The sequence below is a fragment of the Perca fluviatilis genome, chromosome 1 (assembly GCF_010015445.1).
Source record: "Perca fluviatilis chromosome 1, GENO_Pfluv_1.0, whole genome shotgun sequence".
Taxonomy (NCBI): domain Eukaryota; kingdom Metazoa; phylum Chordata; class Actinopteri; order Perciformes; family Percidae; genus Perca; species Perca fluviatilis.
The window spans coordinates 10,035,970-10,062,783 of NC_053112.1; the positions used below are offsets into that span (position 1 = coordinate 10,035,970).

At 39.2% G+C, this 26,814-nt stretch overlaps 1 protein-coding gene across 1 annotated transcript in view; it reads right to left on the reverse strand.

Moving 5' to 3' along the window:
• LOC120559237 overlaps positions 1-26,814 on the reverse strand; it is a 353,225-nt gene that overhangs the window by 177,890 nt on the left and 148,521 nt on the right. Inside the window, exons 6-12 of the mRNA XM_039800800.1 lie at positions 26,600-26,797; positions 26,105-26,455; positions 25,677-25,904; positions 11,323-11,679; positions 10,944-11,177; positions 10,365-10,712; positions 7,256-7,483 (exon numbers count right to left, since the gene is read on the reverse strand). Of these exons, the coding sequence (XP_039656734.1) occupies positions 7,256-7,483; positions 10,365-10,712; positions 10,944-11,177; positions 11,323-11,679; positions 25,677-25,904; positions 26,105-26,455; positions 26,600-26,797 (1,944 nt within the window). The remainder of the gene's footprint in view (positions 1-7,255; positions 7,484-10,364; positions 10,713-10,943; positions 11,178-11,322; positions 11,680-25,676; positions 25,905-26,104; positions 26,456-26,599; positions 26,798-26,814) is intronic.

Here is a 26,814-nt window from a genome sequence, read left to right on the forward strand (position 1 = left end):
TTTTACTGCAGTTTTATCTTGACTAGAACTGAGCTTAAAACTTTCTTATATTTGTTCTTTTTTGGGGACTTTCCACTATCTTCTTTTATTACAAAAGGGCATATAAGTCAAGTTTTAATGTTATTTCTGGTTTATGCTTAAGTAAACAGAGGAATGAAAAAATATGCAAATCATTCAGTTTTACATGATAATTTATAATGTAAAGGAACAGTCACAACTGAAGACATGATATATGCAGTTAATCTGTAAGAACAGTGATGTATTAAACTTTAACATAGTATTTACTGAACAAGATAAAACAAAAGCTCAAGATAACATTTTAGAAGGGTGTGAAAAAAAAGAATCTGCTCTGCTCGGTTACTTTTCTGTCACTCAGGCTGCTGCAGAGTGTGAATGGAAACTGTAGAGAAATGCAGAACACTGAGGCGAGGCCAAATAGTGTGACATGTAGTTAACCAACCCAGTATCACGCCTAAGTGTGTAACACACCCACTGGTTAGGCGTGATACTGGGTTGAGTTAACACATACAGACTTGTTCCACAGAGAGAACAAAATTTAAAAATGAAACTTAATTATTAATTTGTCACATACACAAAGTACAATGTAGTTAAATGTAATTCTTGCATTGAGCCCATCATAAGTATTAAATAATGCATCTGGGGAGCAACGTGGGGTTCAGGGTCTTGCTTAGGGACACTCTGACATGTGAGCGGAGCAGCGTAGGATTGAACAACCAATCTTGTGGTTGAGGGGTGACCACTGTTCCAACAAGACACAAGCCGCCCCTATGATACTTAAAAATAAAAAATGGCTTCCAGATCTCTGACACAAACATGCACAATTCAGATTAGTCCTAATCAAAATGAAATGAACACCTGGCAGTGAATCTATGGAATATAATTAACTGTAACACTGTCCTAATCTCATTGTTAGCTTTGTCTGAAGATCTGTGAACATCCTGCATGTTACACCTACATGATCCTCTCTGATAGGTGAAAGAAACCATCTGGCTTCTCTGCACTGTGTACAAGTTTGTCAAAGCTACAACAGACACACACGGCCATTTTGTCTCCTTATAGAGTTGATATGGTGAGAGTGTTAGCAAACTGTTGCTCATTCACACATCCAGCAGACACAGAACATTAGTTTAGAGTCGTGTTTCTGGACATCTGATGAATTTAAGTCCAATATTCACTCTTGCTTTAGCAGCTACATGTGCCACTGTGTTCACCAGCTAGTCACTTATGTTATTTTTATGTTGTCACACACCCACACAAACACACACCCACACACACACACACACACACAACCACACAACCACAAACCACACCACCCCCACACACACCACCCACACAAACACATAGCTCTGGTTTAAAGAATGAGAAGTGAATGTCTAATGTTGAAGGGATCGCACCAAATTGTATAACATCAAATCTTTTTATTTACTGAAAAACAACCTTCCTCTGTATATCTGAAGTGTGCTAAATACCTTACAATACAAATGTAGATGTACAGTACCTTGTACAGAGAGAAGGAAGACAACAAATCCACTCGCTGCTGCTGTTAAACTCATAGCTGCTCCTCTGGTCTCTGTTAAATCAGCAGGTAGATCACATACATGAGAAATACTGTGTGGCACTAACTCACAATAAACATGTCTACATTAAAGAAGGGACGATGTGGTCTCTGAAGACAGAGTGTTTGTTCTGGGGTTGGTACATTTGTATTTAACATATATCACACTGTTAAAAACCGGCCTGGCTTCCTTCCTCTTTAAATCATTAATATGCATGAAAAGAAAAACAAGTGACAAATTAGACAGAGACGAACACTAAATGTAACATTGTTTCAAAGGTGAGGTGTGTGTGTGTGTGTGTGTGTGTAAAAGAAATTCAATTTGACCACAATTTCCAAGACCATGTTTAATAAATATATTCCAGTCATGAAGTACATGTACACCAATTTAACTTACACACAAATAACCATCACTATAAACAAACATTAAAAAAATGTAGTTTTGTGTAGTTATGTTACCCATCTTTACAGTAATGAAAGGTAATGTGTGGAGTTGACTGTATGACCACTAGTAGCACTATGAGTGGGTTCCTGTTTAGTTTGTAGCGTACAGGGAGGAGACCAACATGAAGGTAAGGCATTCCATGTTCCCACTGACTGACAGTTCCTCTGTCACTCTGTTGCAGGTTTGACTATAGACACCTGAAAGAAAAAAGGATTTTAAAAACAGCACTGGTACGTTTTTTTTACATGCAGTAACACAGAGCAAGTAGAGCTAAATGACAAATGCATGTTGCTCATACAGAAAGAGGAAGTGAGGTCACACACACACACCCCCACACACCCACACACACACACACACACACACACACACACACACACACACACACACACAACAACAACAAAACACACACACACACACACTATTTCAGCTTCTCAACAGTGGTAAACACAAAGGTGTGTATGTGCAATACCATCAATACATGTTAATTCATGCAGAGTTTATTTAACAGCATGGCTTAAAGTCTACAGCAACACTAGCAGCCTCATGAGACAGTAAAAGGCCCTGACACACCAACCTGATAATCGGCCGTCGGGACAGTTTGGCGCGGTCAGAGACTTTGTTCAGTCTGTTTCGCGTCAGTAGTCCGGCGTCGGACGCTCGGCCGCGCCTTCATTTTGCCGATATGTCATGTTGAATCGGAGGGCGGGCAGTCAGACTTAATGACCAATCTGATTGGTGGAGTGCTAACCCGAAATGGCAAGCGGGATGAGTGACTAACGATCTGAATTATAAAATGAAGACAGATTCAGCAACTGCATGGCCTATTTCCGCTTACATGTAAAACGTTTTCAGAAAGACGTTTCAGTGAACTATTTTCCGTAAGATATTTATTCGGATTTAACAAGCCGCCATTATGCTCGCCTGGAGAAGCCAGACCCACGTGATGCTCATTTCCGGTTTTCATTTTTTGGGTGACAATACAGATTAGCCCCGCATGCTGTTATGGAGACGTATTACGTCTCACTCACGCGCGAACGCATCGCTCAAGTCGGCGCCGGTTCGTGTTCCGAGGCACTTTTGGACCTCGGGGAGCCGACTGATCAGTCCAACTGCCTTTTCTGCCGACGGTCAGCCGTCAGGTTTGGTGTGTCAGAGCCTTAAGGCTCATTTAACACCAAAGTTAATTGAGCAGTGCAACAATTTTCTTTTTAGTGAGACAAAAAAAACTTTCAGTCCGAATGTGGTGACAGAAGAATGACACTTGCATACCCGGAGCGAAAGGTTCTCTAGTGTTGCTTTAAAGGGGAAATATGCAGTTTTTAGCTTAATGGTGAATTTGTTACCTCAGTAAATATGTAGACCATTTTAGGACATCTCATACTCAACTGGTCAGTCTCAACTCTATGATTAAAAGCATATCATATAATATATAATATAATATTAAGAATTTTACTGCAAAATAAATAGAATATAGCATGAAATGAACACTCAGTAAAATATCTGCAGGGTCAAAAGAGGAGCGGCAAATTAGCTAAAGAACTGTGATCCTGAGGTTTGATATCAGTCTTTTTTTTGTTGAAATATCACCTGTTCATACTACGCATTAATTAAAGCAACACTAGAGAACATTTCTGGTTCGGTCCCCTGCAGGTTGGAAGAGGAATTGTCCATTACATTACATTATGCAAGTTTGCCAGATCAGGTAGCGGCGAGCTGTAGTTCCAATGAGACAACCTGTAGGGGGACCAAGAGCGGGAAAGGTTCTCTAGTGTTGCTTTAAAGGGGAAATATGCCGGTTTTTAGCTTAATTTACCTTAACTGAACAGCTTCGGTGTAATTGGAATAGTTATATGACTTTTTTCGAGTTGGAATGGTGGTCGTCTTGCTTCCCCTAGCACCTGTGAGCAGAAAAAAAACCTTGCAACTTTTGCGCTTGACAAGCCCCGGCCTCATCGTAGGAAGTATGGCGTGATATCAGGTCTTGCGATGTAAGGAATTGCTTCACGGCACTGCACACATACCCCATTCAGGAACTGGCTAACAAGGTAGCGATGGAGTTTTTACACTACTATCGTCATGGCTGCGCCCGGCTAAAAGAAGCAGAAAGCTAGGAAAGCATTGTTGGAGGAACAGAGAAAGAGGGAAAAGGCAGACTGACCGAGAGCGAGGAGTCAGACACAAGTAAACATAGGAGTTGCCAAATATCTATTCTGAAGCTGTAGGGGGCTCTATAGAGACCTGCGAGCAAAAACTACAATGGCCAAAACTACATAGGGCCCATATAAGTAATATGAGACTTTAGCTGTTCAAGTGAGACAAATCAAGTGGACATCTAGAATGTAATTAGCTCTTTCCTTGAAGTGTTGAGCTGCAGTGGAAGGACAGAGTCAGTTTGATTCCATCAGCCAGTTGCTGTTTTAGGTTGTTCACCAGAGTAAAGCTTTATTACACTGTGACAAGTTTTACAGATGGACAACATTGGGCGTGAGAAATACATCAGATCATACCAACTGATTTAAATTGTATTTGCACTCATTACTGATCAATAAAAACTTCATTCTGAAGAATGAACACAAAAAGAGTTTGTTTAAAGCTGAAATCAAAAGCTTGCTTGCACCTGAACACTATCTCCCTCTGCAGCAGTGAGAGGGAACTGGCATCATGTTCACACTACAATACATGCAATACAATACAATTCATTCAATACAAATGAACAACTAGCAAAGTTTGACAGAGCTGAGCTCATGTTTTTCATTGTGTAAATAATATTATTTTTTTTTTTTTTTATACATAAAAAATATCACTTTGCATACCAAGTCAAATCCTGAACTGAGTTCAGTTATGTTATGTACCTGCACAGGTACAAATAAAGCTGCATTCTTCTCAAATCTTCTGCTACCTGCTGCTTCTAAAAAACTGAGAATGAAAAAGTTTGGAGTTAAAGACTTCTTTTTGTTTTCCTCCATGTGAGTCTCCCTCTGGTTTGACTGCATGGGAAGAAAACCACATCAAGTTTTGGTGAGTTCTTTCTCAGAATCCCCCCCTCACACCAAGTCTTCCTGCTCCTCTGGGTCTTCTGTCTGTGCTGCAGTCTCTGAGATGTCCTCATACTCAGGACAAGAGTCTAACTGATGGGGAGAGACATTAAGATGAAAGTCAATTAGATTTTATAACAAAAGAAAGACTGTTTCCTTAAATTGCTCTTTGGTTAAAAAGGACTTCTGCAAGAAATGGGGTTGGAAAATATGTGACGGTAAGAACACGTCTGTGGTTTCTATGAAGAAAGATTGAACTAATCAAGTTATATGTGAATTGTCTTTATGAACACATAAACAAATGATGACCCTTTGGTAGAGTAAGTTCTGTCCCAAAACTCTCTCTCTCACCTCCACAGTCTCTATGGGTTCATTTGGTTCAGTGGTGGAGCTCAGAGCTTTCTTCTTCCTGAATTTAATCCAAAAATAAACAAATAAAAGGTTTAATGGGAAACTGCAAATCTATGATTATGAGTTGAAGTAATAGTAAAAATCAGTGATGATTCATTTTTATTGTTTCACCTCATCCACCGACAAAAAAGAAGCAGAGGAATCAGCCCCCCAACCCCCACCAGAGTCAACCTGATGCTGTTTGTTATCAGTGTTAATGTTGATTTATCTAGAAATGGAGATAGACAGTCATTAGATCAACAGTACTGGACCTTATTGGGGAGGTTGATTCATAAATCAGTTTGCCAGGTGATACTGTCTGTTAATGAGCCAATTAGTGTCATGGAGAATCTTACCTGCTACAACAGTCAGATGTAAGGTGGAGTTCTGACGTCCTCTTCTGTTCTGGGCTTCACAGTAATAATTCCTACTGTGTTCAGCTCTGAAGTCAGTGATGGTGAAGATCTGTCCTGATGCTTTTGGTGAGTCTTCATTCTCCTTGTACCAGGTGTAGTTAGCTGCTGGGTTAGCATCACTGCTACAGGTCAGAGTCACTGAACTGCCCTCCACTATCTCAGCAGAGGGACTCACTGTCACAGAGGGAAGATTTGGACCATCTGGAGGAGAAAAGAGGGACTATTTATGAATTTTTATTTAGGCATGGACCGCCACAGGCTTGGAGTAACACACACAAGTTTTTGTGATGACTATGTTCCCAGCTACTTTATAAAAAACTGTTTCATAAGACAGGTGCTTATAATTTAAAGTATTCTGTTTGCACTGATTTATGTATTGTACTACTTGACATGTGTAAACATAATTAGTTTTGTGTGGAGCATAAAACAGATCAAATAAAGGAATAGTTGCATCTTGTTGCCTTGAAGCTAGATGGTAGGCTAAATGTAACCAGTAATAGGCCTGTACATTAATCAGCGTCCGTGGGTTTTTGAGCATCACTGCTACAGGTCAGAGTCACTGAACTGCCCTCCCACTATCTCAGCAGAGGGACTCACTGACACAGAGGGGAAACTTTGTGACCATCTGGAGGAGATATTAACATGAATAATTTAAAGATTAGAATACATGAACAGATGACAAGTGAATTATTTAATTATTACTTTTGTTTCTTTTAAACTATGCCCATTATTTTCCCTGGCAGCTGTCCAGATTGCAGATCACTTCCTGGTCATGTTTGTAAATAATTCTGCTGATTCTGTTGTGGTTTGCAAATGTTACCGGCCAGTTTCAGATTATTTTATCAAGTCCCTGTGGTTATAGTAGCAGTCAAGTTGTGCATTCTGTTGAGTCAGTATCTGTTCTCTGTGAGATGACAATAAATGTGAATATAATCAAATGGTTTTCAGATTTATCCTTACTAACATAAATACTGTCACGAATAAATCTTCAGAAACTCCATTTTAAAGTTTAAAATCAAACTTACAAGCTGACAGTATGGATTCTGTTTCAGTCCAAAACTGTTCAATTAACTGCAGTTTAGAGCTTTTGGCCATGACATCATCAATCATCAAGTAATGGAGCATCTCAATAACAGAATTATTAAACATAAAATGAAGCAACAGCATATTTTACAGTTCAAATCGTCCTGAAATAATAATAGGAAAGAATTTTGAAATGTAACATCAGAACATAAAGTATATCTGAATATTTCTACTACTGGAGTGATTTTTGTTTCTATGAATAATCCTGCTGCACCTCCATTAAGAATCAGAAGACTCCAGTGAGATTACGTCTGAAATTGTCATTGTATTGTAATGTCAGTGTGTTTGTGTCCTGACACAGTAAACTCACACACTGAAGGAGAGGGGAACTTCTCATGTCCTTTCAACCCACAGGAGAAGACGTCTGTGGGATTAAACCAGGTTGTATAAGTAGATGTCTCCACCGAGGTAATGTGTTCTCTGTTCTTGAACCAGACGTAGGAGAGACCACCAGCTGGACTGCAGCTGCTGTGACACTTCAGCTCTGCCTCGGTAGAAGACTGCTGGACTGTTACTCTGATCACCTGCACCTGCAGAGCTGGACATGAGAACAAGAAATAATATTTTATCACAGGTTCTAAAAAAGATATTAAAAAAAAGTAGATACATGTCACCACAAGTTACAATTCCTAGAAGTAGCAGCGAGCAATTAGTAACTGTATTTATTTATTAACTGTAATTTTTTGTTAAAATTAATTTCACAAACTGATTGATCGTTATCAACATGTTCAGTGTTTTTAAATGTACTGTGTTGGTGTATCTGGAAGTATTTAACATATTAATGAAAATATTACCTGTGACAGACAAAGTGACTCCAGGTGAACCGGTATATCTTCCACCTTCTTGGTTTGTTATGAACCTGAACTTGTACACAGCTGAGTCTCTCTCTCTCAGGTCTGAGATTCTCAGAGTGCAGTCCTTGTTATTAGAACTGTACTGCACACGATCTGAATAATCTGAGTCTGTTGTCAGATCTACAGGTTCATAATTATTAATTTTAGTAAACCATAATGTTCTCTCAACTCTAGTAACACTGCCTTTCCCCAGTATGGGTATGTGTATCTGCAGTGTATTTCCACTGTTGATCCTTTAACAGCACAGATCTGAGTAGAGGTGTAAGTCACTCCCCAGTCATACTGACCCTGTATCACTGTAACACAGAGAACATCAGGAAGCACTAATCAGACTCAGAACCACATCAGGAGACAGACTTACATGTAGTGAAGGCTCTTCAGTGTGTGAAGCCATTTCCCAAAACTACTTCTGCTCTGACAGTTACCACTCACATCCTAAGTCAGTGTGAGACAAAGATAATCTAATAGTACCAACTTGTTTGGGGGTTTTGGGGACGTGGACAAACTTTACTAAACTCAGACTGCTTTACTAGAACTGAGCTGAACACTGTATCACACAGGTTTTTCTTATATTTGTACTTCTTTGTTGGGGACTTTCTAACGTCTGTTTTTAATAATGTGTATATGAATAAAGTATTAATGTTATTTTTTGTTCATGCTTAAGTGAACAGAGAGGAATGGAGAAATATGCATATCATTCAGTTTTACATGAGAATTTATAATGCTAAGGAACAGTCGCAGCTGAACACATGATCTCTGCTCTGCAGTTAATCTCTAGGTGCACTGAGGCAGGACATCATACAGAGGGTGCAGTGAAGGAACAGCAATGTACTGAACATGTGAACAAAATAAAAAGGCAGAAGATTAATATTAGAAGGGGTGAAGTGTACGGAAATAAAAGAATCTGCTTTGCTCGGTTCCATTTCTGTCTGTGGTCACTCAACTCAACTGTGAATGGAAACTGTAGAGAAATGCAGAACACTGGAATTTTGAAATGTAACATCAGAACATAAAGTATATCTGAATATTTCTACTACTGCAGTGATTTTTGTTTCTATGAATAATCCTGCTGCACCTACATTAAGAATCAGAAGACTCCAGTGAGATTACGTCTGAAATTGTCTCATTGTATTGTAATGTCAGTGTGTTTGTGTCCTGACACAGTAAAACTCACACACATGAAGGAGAGGGGAACTTCTCATGTCCTTTCAACCCACAGGAGAAGACGTCTGTGGGATAAAAACCAGGTTTGTATAAGTAGATGTCTCCACGCAGGTAATGTGTTCTCTGTTCTTGAACCAGACGTAGGAGAGACCACCAGCTGGACTGCAGCTGCTGTGACACTTCAGCTCTGCCTCGGTAGAAGACTGCTGGACTGTTACTCTGATCACCTGCACCTGCAGAGCTGGACGTGAGAACAATAAGCTATATTTTATCCCAGGTTCTTAAAAAAAAGTACATACAGTACAGGCCAAAAGTTTGGACACACCTTCTCATTCAAATGCGTTTCCTTTTATTTTCATGACTATTTACATTGTAGATTCATACTGAAGGCATCAAAACTGTGAATGAACACATATGGAATTATATACTTAACAAAAAGTGTGGAAATAACTGAAAACGTCTTATATTTTAGTTATTCTAAGTAGCCACCCTTTGCTTTTTTATTAATAAGGGAAAAAATTCCAACTAATTAATCCTGACAAAGCACACCTGTGAAGTGAAAACCATTTCAGGTGACTACCTCCATGAAGCTCATTGAAGAGAACACCAAGGGTGAAACTCTCACCTTATTTCGTTGATATATGGCAAACTGTTGCCTCTTTACACATGCAGCGAATAGAAGCCACTAGCATTCATTCTGAGTTGGGTTTACATTATGGAAATATCTGGATGCTAGCAGCTAATACATATATCATATCACAGAAAGGACTCATGTGCACCATTGTTTATGTAAAAATATTGATTATAGCTGCTATAAAGTTTCACCTTTTGGCGTGTTTGTGAAGAAGAAAGAGTAAAAGCTCACACACTGGAGTGAAGCGGTATCTCTGGTAAGAACAGGATAGCTGTCTGCAGGATCAACCTGACCTCCGTAAGAAGGAGATGTTTCCTCCCTGAATCATTGTTCCATTCTTGGCCAAAGGAAGGAAGGCGGTCCAGTAAAGACAGCTGCTGTGACAAATCAGCTTTGGACCAATTAGAAGACGAGATCACCTACCTGCAGATCTTGATCTGTGAACGGGGAACATGAATGTCATATACAATTATCCCATGTACAATCTACCATTTTATATGTACACTTATCTATTGATCTCTTATCCTAACCAGGTAAATGGTCTTTGTATATAAAAAACATACACATACACAACAGAACTCTAAACCCATACTAATCACAATGTTGTGCTTGGCTCATGTGCATATTTACTTCTTATTTAATACTTTCCCTTGTGTTAAACTTCACTTTTAACTAACCAGGCATATATCAAAATATATATGAGAGCACATAATCTTCTTGAGTGATACATATATTTTAACATAACAATAAATTGTATTGATCAGTACCTGTGACAGTCAGAGTTGTTCCAGGTAAACTCCTCCACTCAAAGTTTGGTGTCTTGAATTTGAAGTGATACTCAGCTGAGTCTCTCTCTCTCAGGTCAGAGATTCTCAGAGTGGAGCGTCCTCTCTCTGTTTCAACATGAACACGACCTGTATACTGGGAGTCTGTACTAAGGTCTTCAGGCTGGGAAGGATTCTGCCAACGATGACTACGTTCAGGACTGAACCAGAATGTTGATGTGATAGAGTTAAGACTTTTGTAAGTGCAAGAAATGTCCACTGAAGAACCTTTGAAGGCGCAGACACTTCTGTCAGTGTACGTCACTGTGTTGCATGAATGTCCATGGCCACCTGAAATATTCAATATCTTTTAATATTATTATTATTATTATTATTATTATTATTATTATTATTATTATTATTATTATGACAACTAAAGTATTTACTGCACTAGTACACAGCTGGTTTTATTGCTGTGTACAGGGTTGTTTATGTAAAAGACATATGAAGAGATGGTACAAATAATTAGCTAAAATTTAAAAACAGTAGTAATGTTAGTGGAAAACTGTGGAGTAAACTCACACACTGAAGGAGAGGGGGAATCCTCATATGCATTAAGGGCGCAGGAATAGCTGTCAGGAGGATAAAAGTAGTCTGAATAAGAAGATGATGTTTCTTTATTTATTTTCTCTCCATTCTTGTACCAGATGTAGGAAGAACGACCAGGTAGGCTACAACTGCTGTGACACTTCAGCTGTGCCCATGTACAGGTTTCAGAACGGCATGATCTTGATCCACGTATCTGTACCTGGAGACCTGGATTCATAAAGAAACAGAAATATCATTTTAGACTGAACTGTCAACATAGACACAGAGATAACTGAGACACAGAGATTGACAGTAGTGCTTCCTAAATGTTGAGCATTTGGAGCAAACTTACAGTTTCCAACAACAAAGTTACCTGTGACAGACAAAGTGACTCCAGGTGAACCAGTATATCTTCCACCTTCTTGGTTTGTTGTGAACCTGAACTTGTACTCAGCAGAGTCTCTCTCTCTCAGGTCTGAGATTCTCAGAGTGCAGCTCTTCTCATGACACCTGTACTGCACACGACCTGAATACTTTGAGTCTGTTCTCAGATCCACAGGCTCTTCATTCTGCAACTTAGTGAACCAGAATGTTCGCTCAACTCTAGTAACACTGCCTTCCCACCAGGATGGGTATGTGTAGCTGCAGTGTATTTCCACTGTTGATCCTTTAACAGCACAGATCTGAGTAGAGGTGTAAGTCACTCCCCAGCCATCCTGACCCTGTATCACTGTAACACAGAGCACATCAGGAAGCCCAGTCAGACTAAGGCCGGCCACACACTGGCTGCATGGCGTGAGCGTGTCAGCTGCGTGGCGTGTCCGTTTATATTTCGGCTCCCATGTTAACAGGTTAGAGCTTACACACTACCTGCGTGACACGCGCTTCTCACGCACCGAAAATGCGTGCCTGCTAGAAATAGAACCAACGCCTATTTTTTCACGCAACACGCAAGCGTGTGTTGGAAGCGTTTCCAGGCAAAATAGAATAGGAAAAGATGTTTATATGTCATTTTGACCCAAATACATATTGATAAATGACATTTTGATGTTTGAAAAGACTCTAGGTTTTGACATAAATGCAGATATAAATGTAATTTAAAAAATAATAATAATTTTTTTTTTATTTTTTTAATTTTTTATTCTTTTTTTTTTTTTTTTTTCTTTTTTTTTTTTTTTTTTCCCCCCCCGCATTGTCATTGCTGTAATCAAATCAGTATATATTTATGTTTAACATGAAGTATACTGCTTAAGTGCAGTAAATCAATGGGAAATATACATGTGTACAGACAAGGCTAGCAGCAAGCGCCGCCCGCCAGACACGTTCGGCCGACGCTCACATTCACCGGCCTTAGAACAACACCAGAGGACTGACAACACACTTGCGTGTCGCGTAAAAATAGGCGTTGGTTCTATTTCTAGCATGCATGCGTTTTTGGGCCTCGAGACGTGTATGTCACGCAGGCATGTGTAAGCTCTGACCTGTTAACATGGGAGTCGAAATAAAACAGACACGCCACGCAGCTGACAAGTTCGCCGCGACGCAACCTGTGTGTCGCCGGGCCCTCTGTACCTTTGTAGCCTATTGTATTTTGTTTCTTGTACTATGTTGAATGTGAAACTATATGTTGTCTTGTAACGGTTATGATTTTGCCTTCGCCAGGGCGCGTTGCAAATGAGAACCTGTTCTCAACGGCCTACCTGGTTAAATAAAGGTTAAATAAAAATTACACATTTTTTTAATTATTGGTGTTTTCACAGCAGACAAAGTTCAAGTAAGTCATTGTACAAGTAATCCTATGTTCAACATTTTGTTACCGAGAACAAGCAAAGTAGAAAGAAAAAAAAACATCATCTTCGTAGTAAGATTTCTTTTAACGGCTACGGTTCAAAGCGAGCTTAAAATGTGACAAATACAGTATATATAGTTAAAAAAGAAGGTACATAGGGTGACAGTCAGTCAGCTTCAGTTACAAATCAAGCGTTGTTTTTTGACGCGCTGGGAGTGAGACTGTGTTGGTTTGGTGACAGTGACTGCAGTGAATATGATTCGGGGGTGCAAACTGTTCCAGGTTACCTTTCACCAAGCACCTTCTCAGCTGATGTCACTGCAACAGGTAATCACCTTGGGGCAATTCAGGTCTTTGGTGTTTTTTGCCCCCAACGTCTCTTTCCAGCGCGGCAGTGGTTATGTTTAGGGTTAAGGTTAGGGTTAGCTGCCTGGAAGGCACCATCGGAGGCAAAAAAACACCATTGAGCGGCAATTCTGATTGTTTATGTTTATATCTGTGAAATGGTCTATATTTGTACTTCTTTGTTGGGGACTTCCTATATCTGTTTTTAAAAATGTATATACAAATCAAGTATTAATGTTATTTCTGGTTTATGCTGAAGTGAACAGAGGAATGGAGAAATATGCATATCATTCAGTTTTACATGATAATGTATAATGCTAAGGAACAGTCACAGCTGAACACATGATCTCTGCTCTGCAGTTAATCTCTAGGTGCACTGAGGCAGGACATCATACAGAGGGTGCAGTGAAGGAACAGCAATGTATTGAACCTGTGAACAAAATAAAAAGGCAGAAGATTAATATTAGAAGGATGAAGTGTGCGGAAATAAATAATCTGCTCGGTTGCTTTTCTGTCTGTGGTCACTCAGGCTGCTGCAGAGTGTGAATGGAAACTGTAGAGAAATGCAGAACACTGAGGCGAGGGCAAATAGTGTGACATGTAGATAACACACACAGACTTGTCCCAGAGAGAGAAATAGCAAGATATTAATATACAGTGCAGATACATGTGTATATATATATTCCTTAAAGCTCTGGCCATCTCTTAGGGACCTGAGAGTATTTTAACGTTAGCTGTTCCTGGGACTGCGCTCTTCTGGACAGAGATCTCAGATACACCCACATAAAAAAAGAATCGGCTTTGCTTGGTTGCTTTTTTTGTCGCTGGTCAGGCTGCGGTAGAACGGAAACTGTAAAGAAATGCAGAACACTGAGGTGTGAGAAACTCACACATGCCTGTTATTATTAACCAAACACTGATGTGTAACACACATAAACAAGCAGACTGGTAACATTTGGTGTAGGCACACAGTGTTGATAATGATGTTGATTAGAAAAAGTACTTTTAATAATGTTGGCTTGTTTAGGTGGCTCTGTTGGATAAACTGTGTGCAGAGATGTCCTCCATTTAAAATGGGATGAAAACACAGGAAACTAGAAGGGCAACTCTGAGAGCACAGACCTCCAAACAACAGACAAACAAATCAAGCCAAAAACATCACCTTCTTGGCAGAGAAGACACTTAACATTTGAAAAACCACTCAGACCTCACAGTATCAATCTATAAATTGGGAACTCTCTGAGCGTGTCTCCACACATGCGCAGTACGAGCAAGCATTTCTGTCCTCTCTGCATGTTGACAGACAGTGGTGCTCCGTCACACACACACATACACACACGCAGAGCTGTGGACGGAGCGAAGCTACGATGCCTCGGCAGTTTCTTTGAGTCACGGCAGTGCCGGTAAAGCGGTTCCAAGTGTGGTTACATTTTTTAAACTCCACGCGTACAGCATTTGCTGCAAAATAAAATAAAGGTCATCCGAAAGCGGCCGTGGTGTGGATACAGACAGGCAGGCACAACAGGGTTCTTATTGCCCTGGGGACTGACTGACAGGCTGGGGATTGTAGGGAAAGGCAACTTTATTTCTATAGCACATTTAAGCCAAATGCAATTAAAAGTAGTTAACATAAAACATGAATATACATATGTAAATATAAAGGCCATGCCAGTGATTAAGTTTACGGATGGACAAAGCAGGCCAACCAACCCTAGCATACAGGGATCAATGGTGAGTTAGGGCCTTAAGATTTGTTATGGACCTCAATGCTCCATGGTATACAGTATCTAAGAAGTGAAGGCATTAGGAAGATGCATATATAAAACAGCACCATAGTCAAACACAGACATAAAAGTAGCAGCAACAAGTTTCCTTTTTGCATCAAAAGAAAAGCAAGACTTATTTCTGAAATAAAAACCCAGCCTCAGCTTCAACTTCTTCACAAGTTGCTGAATTTGAGACTTAAAAGAGAGAGAATCGTCAATTAAGAATCTTAGGTATTTATATGAAGATACAGACTCAGTCACATTGCCCTGAAACGTAAAAAAAGATGGAAGGTTCAGTGGCTCTTTCTTTGAGTTTGTGAACATCATGACATTTGTTTTGTCAGGATTCAAAATCAATTTCAGCTCATGAAAGCTGTGTTGTAGTATCAATAATAAAAGCTGCTAAATGCCTTACAATATACTGTAAATGTAGATGTGCACTACAGTACCTTGTACAGAGAGAAGGAAGACAAAAATCCACTTGCGCTGCGCTGTTAAACTCATAGCTGCTCCTCTGGTCTCTGTTAAATCAGCAGGTAGATCACATACATGAGAAATACTGTGTGGCAGTAACTCACAATAAACATGTCTACATTAGAAAGGGAGGATGTGGTCTCTGAAGACAGAGTGTTTGTTCTGTGGTTGGTACATTTGTATTTAACATATATCACACTTTTAAAAAAACCCTTTTTTTTTTTTTTTTTAAAAAAATAAAAAAAAAAAAAAAAAAAAAATAAAAAATTTAAAAAAAAAAAAAAAAAAAATTTTTTTTTTTAAAAAAATAAAAAAAAAAAAAAAAAAAAAAAAAAAAAAAAAAAAAAAAAAAAAAAAATTTTTTATTTTTACAAAAATAAAAATTAAATAAATAAATAAAAAAAATATATCAATTTAACTTATACACAAATAACCATCACTATAAACAAACATTAAAAAATGTAGTTATTAGTATTTTGTTGTAGTCATGTTACCCATCTTTACAGTAATTAAAGGTAATGTGTGGAGTTGACTGTATGACCACTAGTAGCACTATGAGTGGGTTCCTGTTTAGTTTGTAGCGCATAGGGAGGACCAACATGAAGGTAAGGCATTCCATGTTCCCACTGACTGACAGTTCCTCTGTCACTCTGTTGCAGGTTTGACTATAGACACCTGAAAGATAAAAGGATTTTTAAAACAGCACTGGTAATGCGTCTTTTTACATCCAGAAAAACAAAACAAATAAAACAAAAATGACAAATGCATGTTGCTCATACAGAAAGAGGAAGTGAGGTCACACACCAACACCAACACACACACACACTATTTTAGTTAGCTTCTCAACAGTGGTAAACGCAAAAGTGCGTATGTGCAATACCATCAATACATTTTAATTCATGCAGAGTTGATTTAACAGCATGGCTTCAAGTCTACAGCAACACTAGCAGCCTCATGAGGCAGTAAGGCTCATTTAAAGGTCCCATAGCATGAACATTTCATGCCATTTTAACATTACAGTTTTTTTCTGATGGCTTAGGGCACATTTTTGTAACTATTGGCTATTTTTCTACAACTACTACACAAATAAGAAAACCTTTCACCAAATCAGCAAAACATTGTAGTTCTCTTGCAAAAATTATATTTTCGTATCAAACAGTTAACACAAGCCATCACATTAATATACACAATGTCGCCAACTACACACTGATGGCATGAATAAAGAACACATCTGGCTTTTTGCTTTCTCTCGCACAAGGTAGGCTATGTCAGTTTGAGGTTATACTTTTGTCATAGTTCTGTAAACATACGGGATCCAAACTTCAAGTATTGGTGTTTATTTACACACATCAAAACAAACACAAGTGTTTTTTTCCAAGTCAAAACACAAAATAGTAATTTCACTGACATAGTAATTTTGTCTACATCACATGTAATGTCCTCTAGTCCAAGGCACCGGGGAAAATATCTTGTGGAATGCCGTATGCAGCCCTGACGTGATGCCTGGTCAGTATCCCCACATGCCTCCTCCATTGCCTGTAAAAGGGCTATGTGTTGATGGGGATGATGGTCATAGACCTTCCAGCGCCAGGCAGAGAAGAACTCTTCAATTGGATTCAAGAATGGAAGTATCGCGGGGGATGTGAGTACAGTGAAGAGTGGCTGATCTGTAAACCAGTTGCGGACCAAAGCAGGCCCTATGGAAACTAACATTGTACCATATGATGGCGTATCTGGTCTCTGGTCTCTGAACATTAGTGAGCATGTCATATAAGGTGTCCAGGGATGTAATGATGTGTTATATGGGCCTAGGGGTTGCACCATTTGACTTATAGCTTCACACATAGTTATGTTACCACCACGTTGTCCTGGGACATTTATTATGGCATGATGTCCAATAATGTTCCTGCGCCACGTCTCCTTGTTTTGTAGGTTAAAACCTGCCTCATCCACAAAAGCAGCTCATGACCCATGGCATCTGCCTCCAGCTCCATCACTCTCTGGACAAGACCAAACAAATGCAGCACAGCAGGCCCATGCACAGCACTACAGTATGCCCTTCCAGATTCAGTACCAATGATACTAGAGCTTACCTGCACATAGTCATATCCCAGTTGTTTCACACGTTCACTGTTTCTTTCAAAAGGGACTGTAGATTTGTTTCATTCGGATTCTGTTGCGGGCAAGTACACGACATAGAAATGCTCACATTGTGTATGTTTTGGAAGGTGGTGTCATCCTCAATTATGCGCTGCTGTATTTTTCGTAGCCTTATGGAATTATTTGCAATCACCATATTGACTATATGTGTCTCTTGTTCTGCAGTGAACATTCTTCCTCTGCCCCCAGCATCTGGACGTCTAGCAATTCTGTAAAGTAACAATTTCAGTATTTTTACATGTATGGTATTGTTGTGTTTCTCATTAGAGTATGGCAGTGCTACAAAACTTAGTCCAAAGTGACTGTACTAACCGATTCTCATTTCAAAATGTCCTTATGATGCTTGCTACAGTGTAGCGGCTCAAGTCAGGCTGAACCCTTTGGCCAGCTTCCCTCAGGGTCATTCCATGGTTGATTACATGGTCCACTATTGGAGCTCTGATGTCATCTGGAATTCTATTTCTTACACTTCTTACCCTTCCTCTTCCCCCTCCTCGTCCTCTTCTTGCTCCTCCTTGTCCCCTTCCTCTGACTTCACCTCCTTGTCCTTGTCGTCCTCTCAATCTAGTATTAAGTATTAATAGTTTTAGAAATTGTGCTATGACAATCACGGTTAGGGTTTAAGCATTCAGAAAAAACTGTAAACATATTTAATTATTATTTGTGTTCAATGCTGATTAATAAAAAAACTTTATTCTGAAAAGAAAAGTTTGCTTTGAAACTGAAATCCCAAACTGTTTGCACACCGCCGCCCTCTGCAGCAGTGAGAGGGGAACTGACATGATGTTCAAACTACACAGCTGCTGTGCAAGCTGCAGGTTTATTTGAGTCAGCCACTGAAATACATAGAACATGTTTCAACTAGCAAAGAGTGACAGAGCTGGGCTTATGTTTTCTTTTCATTCAACCTTTATTTATCCTCGCAAGATCATTGAGGAGCGACCCTCATTATCAATGTCATCGAGTCAGATTACAAAGACAAATACAGAACAACAACACAGAAAGTACAATCATAAGAAATATAGAAAGACAATGAAACATTCAGAATTGCACATTGGACATTAGGACAATAGGGATGCAAAAGAAAATGCAATTATGTAAAGCAGTTACTAGTAGAAGTTTGCAGGTTTAGAAAAGGATTTCTAAATTGTCCAAGAGGACAATTTTTTTTGTGTTGAAATATAGGCTACTAGATAATATATACTGTACATGCTGTGGAATATTTGGACTTTACTGGTTTTCTCTGGCAGGACAGGTGTGATGTGAAAGGGTGATTCATATTTCTTAAAAGCAGTTTATTACATCAAATAACATGTTGCATTGCAAGTGCAATTGCAAATCCTGAACTTATGTAATGTTCCTGCAAAGGTACAAATAAATCTGCATTCCACTCAAATCATCTGCTACCTGCTGCTGCTTCTGATAACTGACAATGCAAACTTTTGGAGTTGAGGTAAATGTATCCACTTCTTTTTGTTACCATCCAGGTGAGTCTCGCTCTGGTTCGACTGCATCTTAAGAAAACCAAATAAGTTTTGGTGAATTATTCCTCAGAGTATTTTTCCCTCCATGAGGCAGACTCAAACCAGGTCTTCCTGCTCCTTTGGGTCTTCTGTCTGTGCTGCAGTTTCTGAGATGTTCTCAAACTCAGGACAAGAGTCTAACTGATGGGGAGAGTTGACAAAATTAGAGACAAAAGCCTCATGAACGGAATTTGGATACAGTTAGATTTCATATTCAAATGTACTAAAGGTAAAGACACATCAGTGGTTTATATGAAGATTGAACAAAGATGTAACTAATCAAGTTACATATAAATTCTCTTTATGAACTCATAGATTAACAACAAATTATAACCCTTCAGTATAGTCAGTTCTGTTTTAGTTCTCAAGCTTTGAGACTTTTTTTAAAAAAGGGGGGGAAGCCAGACCCTCCTCAACATGCGGAGGTCTAGGGGAATCGTAAGGATATAGACTACTACTTTACAAATTAAGATTTTTGCACACAAAACACATGTAGTTTAAAAAATGTAATGTCTTATTATATACAAGCCTACAAGTCCAGCTGAAATAAATAGCTGACTAAACACTCAGTCGATCAACAGAACTGTTTGGAGCGTTTCCAGTTTCTAAAATGTGAGGATTTTTCAGCATTGAGTAGAAAACTTGTGATAAAGAAATATATACAGAGAAATGTACATGACAAGATGATTGCTAACACTGACAGTAAATTATTGTATTTTTAAACAAATTCTACATTGGTATTTTCATAAATTACAAGTTTACCAGCTGTTAACTGATGACACTAGATAAATGACCAACGCTGCATTTCATAATAATGCATAAAATACAGTAAATCAACTTAATCCTAATACTCATAAATGTGTGTTTAACCTGCTTGAACAATGTCTAAAGCAGCGAGGCAGGGTGCACGTCTGTGTGTGGGGGAGCCCAGAGGGCAGGGGAGGGGTTAGACCGAGCACCCATGGAGATGCTTCCTTCAAATCTTGCTAGTTTTTCAACATTACCAACCCTGCCCTTTAAAGAGACCACAGATCTGTGTTGTGTTCAAACTCTTGGGTGTTTGCTGACTGTGCTGTACAGTTCAGATAAATCCTCCACAGCCTTTTGATTTCCTGATCTGTGAATGAAAAGAAAAAAACATACTTAGAGAATGAAAAACCCACAAATAAAAATAAAAAACATTAAAACGGTGGGAATAAAAACATTTTCTGACAGACTCACTCTGTAGTAGCACTGGAACTCTTAAAGTTGACAGCATTGTTCTACTCATCCTCCTCTTCCTCCTTGTGTCTGTGTAGCTCTGCTAGCCTGATGGTGGAGTAGAGAGCATCTTCCTGGTTGTTAGAGAAGCTTAAACTGGCATAGCAATTGTCTTTGTGTGGCTCTGCTGGAGTTCTCTGGGCTGGAGCTGAAGGACTGTCATACACTGAACCCTGAAGGTAACATAGACAAGAGTCCTCAGCTACATAGGTAAGTGTTGAAAGGTCGTTTTTTAGGTTTATACTTGTATTTTGGGTTTCTTCTAGAACATGTTTACATTATATTTAATTCTAAAAAGACACCTTATTTTCCTCATACTGTCTGTCTGAATATACCTGTATTCACCCTCTGTCTGAAACGCTCTGTTTTAGCGCCTGTCTCTTTAAGCCCCTCCTGAAAAAGCCTTGTCTGCTCTGATTGGTCAGCGTTTCCAGATCTTCTGCATCTGCTCTCTCTGTGTCTCTGCACCATCATTGCAGCCAGAAAATGACTGTAACGGCACTGTAGCGGCACTTTCTACCTACAGTATATATAGTACAGCTGTGACATCAGAACCATAGTCCTGTTGGCTCGTTTAAATGCAAAATTTTTGTGTGTGTGTTTCTCTGTGGATTGAGCATTTTGATGCATTTACAGTATTTATATAGCACCTCAACCTGCTTTATAATAAAAAAGACATGACTAAATATGGGACCTGTTAGTATGATTTGTATTGGCCTGTAAAACAAAATCCTAATATTGTAAAGCATCTGCAGGGTTAAAGTGCCCATATTATGAAAAAAACACTTTTCCTGGGATTTGGGGTGTTCTTTTGTGTCTCTGGTGCTGCCACACACATACATAATATGGGCGCTTTAAAGGTGAGGGTCTTATTCTGCAATTCCAGTGAATTTACAAATATTTCACCAGGCGCTCCAAATTCCTGGTTTCAACAATTCTTTCATGTTCTCTGTTGTGGGATCAAGTCTTGTTTTCAAAGCCAAAAAGTGAACCACAGGTTTGAGGTTCTGTTTTCGTCGGTGTAATGCCTACTGATCACCAGCAGAGGGAAATATAATTCAATGACTGCCTAAATTCCTCTTTATTTACAAATCCTATCATGTCTGTGTGGGGGGGGGTTTATATTATTTTATATAGTGTCCCTGTCTCAGCACCTTAGATTTAGCAGAGGACATGAAGCATTATTCAAATGTTTCCAGGTGAGAGAGGACTCTGACTGAACTCTTCTTCTGACCTGAGCTTGGTTGTCTGGTCTCTCTCCAGGCTCGCTGGTTCGTTTCCAGGACCTCTTTCTTCTGGAAAGGAGAATGAATGAACAATCAAATTAATCATCAAAATACAATTCTAAACGACTAAATTAATTAAGGATGCATTACTGAATATAATCACAGTAAAACTGAACTGCTCACCTAATAAATAGGAAGGCACAGAGGAATATGATAGCCAGGAAAATAGCAGTGATGGATCCAGCAGCTACTGATTTCATTGAACCTGGGAAACAGTGATGAAACCAGACGATTCATTATGGAATTACAAGTTGTTTGGGTCCTTTAGCAACTGATAATTAGACATAAGATCATAGATCCTCAGACAGATGCATTCCACATCATGACTCATGTGTACTGCATTTTTGTTTGTGGTTTTTGCTTAACGTCCTATAATGTAAAAATGATCATTCCAACAATGCGTGTTTATGTGAGTTTGAATGTCAAACCTCTGGATTAGTAATTATTGTTTTGTGCAAACATTTAATTTGCAAATGTATTCATGTTGACATCTCTTTGTCATTAGATAGGTAGATAAAGAACTGGGGTCTCATTTATAAAACTGTGCGTAGGATCCTTACTATAAGTGTACGTACGCCCAAAAGCCCAAAATGGCGTACGCCAAAAAAAAGTCTGATTTATAAAACCGTGTGTATGCACACCTGTAAGCAATGTTCCCTTTATAAATCATAGATTACATACAAGTGAGCGTACGTGGATCAGCTTCTTATCCCACCCTGTACACACCCATTTTTAACCATGTATAGTCAATGCAAAGCACCTTGTGAATGCTGATCAGTATATGAATGACACTGGCAGTTACACCGAATCATGATGACTGGCTGAGAAAAAGCAAAAAACTTCTCAGCATAGGCGGAGTTTGACATTCGAGCCAGGGAGGGGCAACAAAAAAAAAACATTGTAGCAGCTGAGATCTGGGGAGCACATATGGACAAAACAAACATGCTAAATAAACATATGTCTATTTTTTAAAGCAGATTTGAAATTACATTGTAACAATTTAACAATTCGCCCTCATGAAATCCAATCGCGGCACGGCTGTGTTGGAGCACAATAGACAGACGGTGGCAGAATGTCCCGACACTTAAATTTAACTAACATGTAACAGTGATCAATCACTGTTGGACCTACAGTCTGTTGAGATGCCTCTCCAAACGCAGAAACCAAGCGCAATCACACCATAAAACGTTAAGACACGTTAAGAAAAAAGATCAGTATTTTGCCGTAATCCAATGACATGAAAAAAAAAGTAATCCACAGCGATCAGTAGATCCACAAATAGAGTCACGGTGTATCCAGCAAGGCCTATACATGCGTCCCATTCACCAGTCAGCTCCAAACAGGTGAACGAGGTGAACTTCACCGTTTAAACAAAGTGGAATAAAACGTATAAATGTCCAAATCTACACAAAACGTGCAATTAGTAAGCTGACAGCAAATTTATATACATGACATTTAGGTAACCTTTATTGCAACGTGTGCACGGTAAGATGTCCAGACTAGTGCAACAGTAATTATTGTTTTTTGCGTACTGCATAGGCTATGCGTCGACATTGGTCTCAGGTGAGAGCCAGAGCCCTGAAAAAATATAATTTTTACTAAAGCAGTATTTGAAATCAGATGTATTACCTATCACCATTTATTTGTTTAGTGATATTTAAAGCATTTATAAAATATCTGGTTATGCCAGAAGTAATTATTCCACTCATTTTTTAAACAATGCAATTACCTGTTTCAGCTACCAGGGGAAGTGCGCCCCCGCCCCCCACACCCCCCCCCCCCCCTAATTTTTTTTTTTTTTTTTTTTTTTTCTCCCACAATATTATAAAATTTTTTTTTTTTTTATTTTAAAAAAAAAAAAAAAAAACCCCCCCCCCCCCCCCCCCCCCCCCCCCCCCCCCCACCCCCCCCCTTAAAAAAAAAATATTATATCAAAACAAGCCTTAGTGATAAAGTTGAAGATTATATATAATATTTATTTAAAAAAACAACACTTAGCTGTCTGACATTTCCCTCTGGAAACAGCCAGTTTCCCCCAGAATGGCCATGACCTGTAGCCTATTTTGACCGGGATGGCACGGTTCCGGCACGTTGCCCTCTCTACTGGACCCAATTCAGTATATAGATCCAAGAGCACAGCTTTAGAGAATCTAAATCGGCATATTAACCAATCATCATCACGGTCCCTGAAGTCTCTTTTTCTCCTGATTCTTCCATTGGCGTAGTCAGTAGGGCCAGCAGTGCCATCATGCAGCATTACGCACGGGGGTCACCGCAGTATTTATGTTTACAACAATTTGTGATTGTTAACACCTTGCCAAAATCACAGCATCAACTACAGGTATCCCTCACTCTGAGATACAATTTGAAGACGAGGCAAACACACTTTTCGTCATGCAGCTTTTGTCACAAACAGTATTAAAGTTCGGACTGATAACGAGGACATTAATTGTGTATTTTCAGACTTTGACATTTGATGATATATGCACAGTTTTAAAGACAGATATTTAGTTATTTACACTGTGTTCCGCCGTAAACGCTATCCTGTATTTCTGTATTCCATGGAGTCGGGCCATCTCCTCCTCCTGCGCTCCGTAGGGAAAAATGTGACGGCGAGACAACGGCGATTAAACATTAAGAATTTTTTTTTAATTTAAGATTTGAGTTGGAGGTGTTTATGGAACAATTATCACTCAGTACAAGCGCAAATATCCCTACTGGATTTAATCTTCATGGTAATGTGGATGATATGGAGTGAACAAATGTGCGTGAGGCATCAATACTTTACTACTTTTTTTTTTACTTTTATAGTTATTCCCATTTATTTTCTGCAGTCTGACTTCAGTTGACCACCTCACCATCTGCGTCGCCGATTCCTATTTTGTCTCCAAAATGTGCGTACGCATGGGTCAGACTTTGCTTGGAGGACCGCACATTCTCCCGTCCCGTTTGTTTTTTATAAATCACAACCTTTGCGTGGGAAGCGGCGTACGCCCATTTTCAGCCCCGTTTTATGCGTACGCCACGTTTATAAATGAGACCCCAGGAAGGTTAAGATCATGTGGAAATATGATTACCTGCCACAACAGTCAGATGTAAGGTGGAGTTCTGACGTCCTATTCTGTTCTGGGCTTCACAGTAATAATTCCCACTGTGTTCAGCTCTGAAGTCAGTGATGGTGAAGATCTGTCCTGATGCTTTTGGTGAGTCTTCATTCTCCTTGTACCAGGTGTAGTTAGCTGCTGGGTTAGCATCACTGCTACAGGTCAGAGTCACTGAACTGCCCTCCACTATCTCAGCAGAGGGACTCACTGACACAGAGGGAAGCTTTGGACCATCTGGAGGAGATGTGTTAACAGAGATTACTCTAGGTTAAAGGGGACTTGCTACAGAAGAACACATGGTATTTAAATACTGACTGTGAATAGTTGTGTCTATTGCATCACTAACTACACATCGTTATCTTTACAAGACTGAACATAAATATTCAGTCTTGTTTGTGTTCAGATGCTCTTTTAGTTTTGTTGTTACAGTTTGCAGATGTTACGCGGCTGCCAGTTTCAGATTATTTTATCAAGTCCCTGTGGTTATAGTAGCAGTCAAGTTGTGCATTCTGTTGACTCAGTATCTGTTCTCTGTGAGATAACAATAAATGTAAATATAATCAAATGGTTTTCAGATTTATCCTTACTAACATAAATACTGTCATGAATAATTCTTCAGAAACTCCATTTTAAAGTTTAAAATCAAACTTACAAGCTGACAGTATGGATTCTGTTTCAGTCCAAAACTGTTCAACTAACTGCAGTTTAGAGCTTTTGGCCATGACATCATCAATCATCAAGTAATGGAGCATCTCAATAACAGAATCATTAAACATAAAATGAAGCAACAGCATATTTTACAGTTCAAATCATCCTGAAATAATAGTAGGAAAGAATTTTGAAATGTTACATCAGAACATAAAGTATATCTGAATATTTCTACTACTGGAGTGATTTTTGTTTCTATGAATAATCCTGCTGCACCTACATTAAGAATCAGAAGACTCCAGTGAGATTACGTCTGAAATTGTCATTGTATTGTAATGTCAGTGTGTTTGTGTCCTGACACAGTAAACTCACACACTGAAGGAGAGGGGAACTTCTCATGTCCTTTCAACCCACAGGAGAAGACGTCTGTGGGATTAAACCAGGTTGTATAAGTAGATGTCTCCACCGAGGTAATGTGTTCTCTGTTCTTGAACCAGACGTAGGAGAGACCACCAGCTGGACTGCAGCTGCTGTGACACTTCAGCTCTGCCTCGGTAGAAGACTGCTGGACTGTTACTCTGATCACCTGCACCTGCAGAGCTGGACATGAGAACGAGAAATAATATTTTATCACAGGTTCTAAAGAAAATAAATAAAGATGTATATACACATCAGCACAACAGTTATAAATCCTAGAAGTAGTAATGATCATTAGTATTTATTTAATATTATTTATTATTTCATATTATTTATATGTTATTTTTTAAGTAATAATGTTCAGTGTTTGTGTTGATCAGTACCTGTGACAGTCAGAGTTGTTCCAGGTAAACTACTCCATTCAAATCTTGGTGTTATGAACTTGAAGTGATACTCAGCTGAGTCTCTCTCTCTCAGGTCAGAGATTCTCAGAGTGGAGCGTCCTCTCTCTGTTTCAACATGAACACGACCTGTATACTGGGAGTCTGTACTAAGGTCTTCAGGCTGGGAAGGATTCTGCCCTCGATGATTACGCTCACGACTGAACCAGAATGTTGATTTGTCAGGATAATTGTAGCTGTTGTACAAGCAGGAAATGTTCACTGAAGAGCCTTTGGAGGCGCAGATGCTTCTGTCAGTGTACGTCACTCTGTTGCAGGATTCACCTTGGACACCTGAAAGATAAAACCATTTTGACCATTTGTAAACCAGAGTCTGTGAGGAATCACAATAGGAATTTCCAGATTAAAACTACACTACATGAAGTTATAAGGCTCCACTAAATGGTGTTGTGTTGGAAGAATGTTGAGTAAACTCACACACTGAAGGAGAGGGGAAATCCTTATATCCTTGAAGAGCACAGGAATAGCTGTCTGACTTATTCACAGGGTATAAATAATAAGATGTTTTTGCCTGAATTTCCTGTCCATTCTTGTACCAGACATAGGAAGGATTATTAGGTAGACGACAACTGCTCCGACACTCCAGCCTGTTAGAATGTGATATCACCTGGAGACCTGGATGTGTGAAGAAG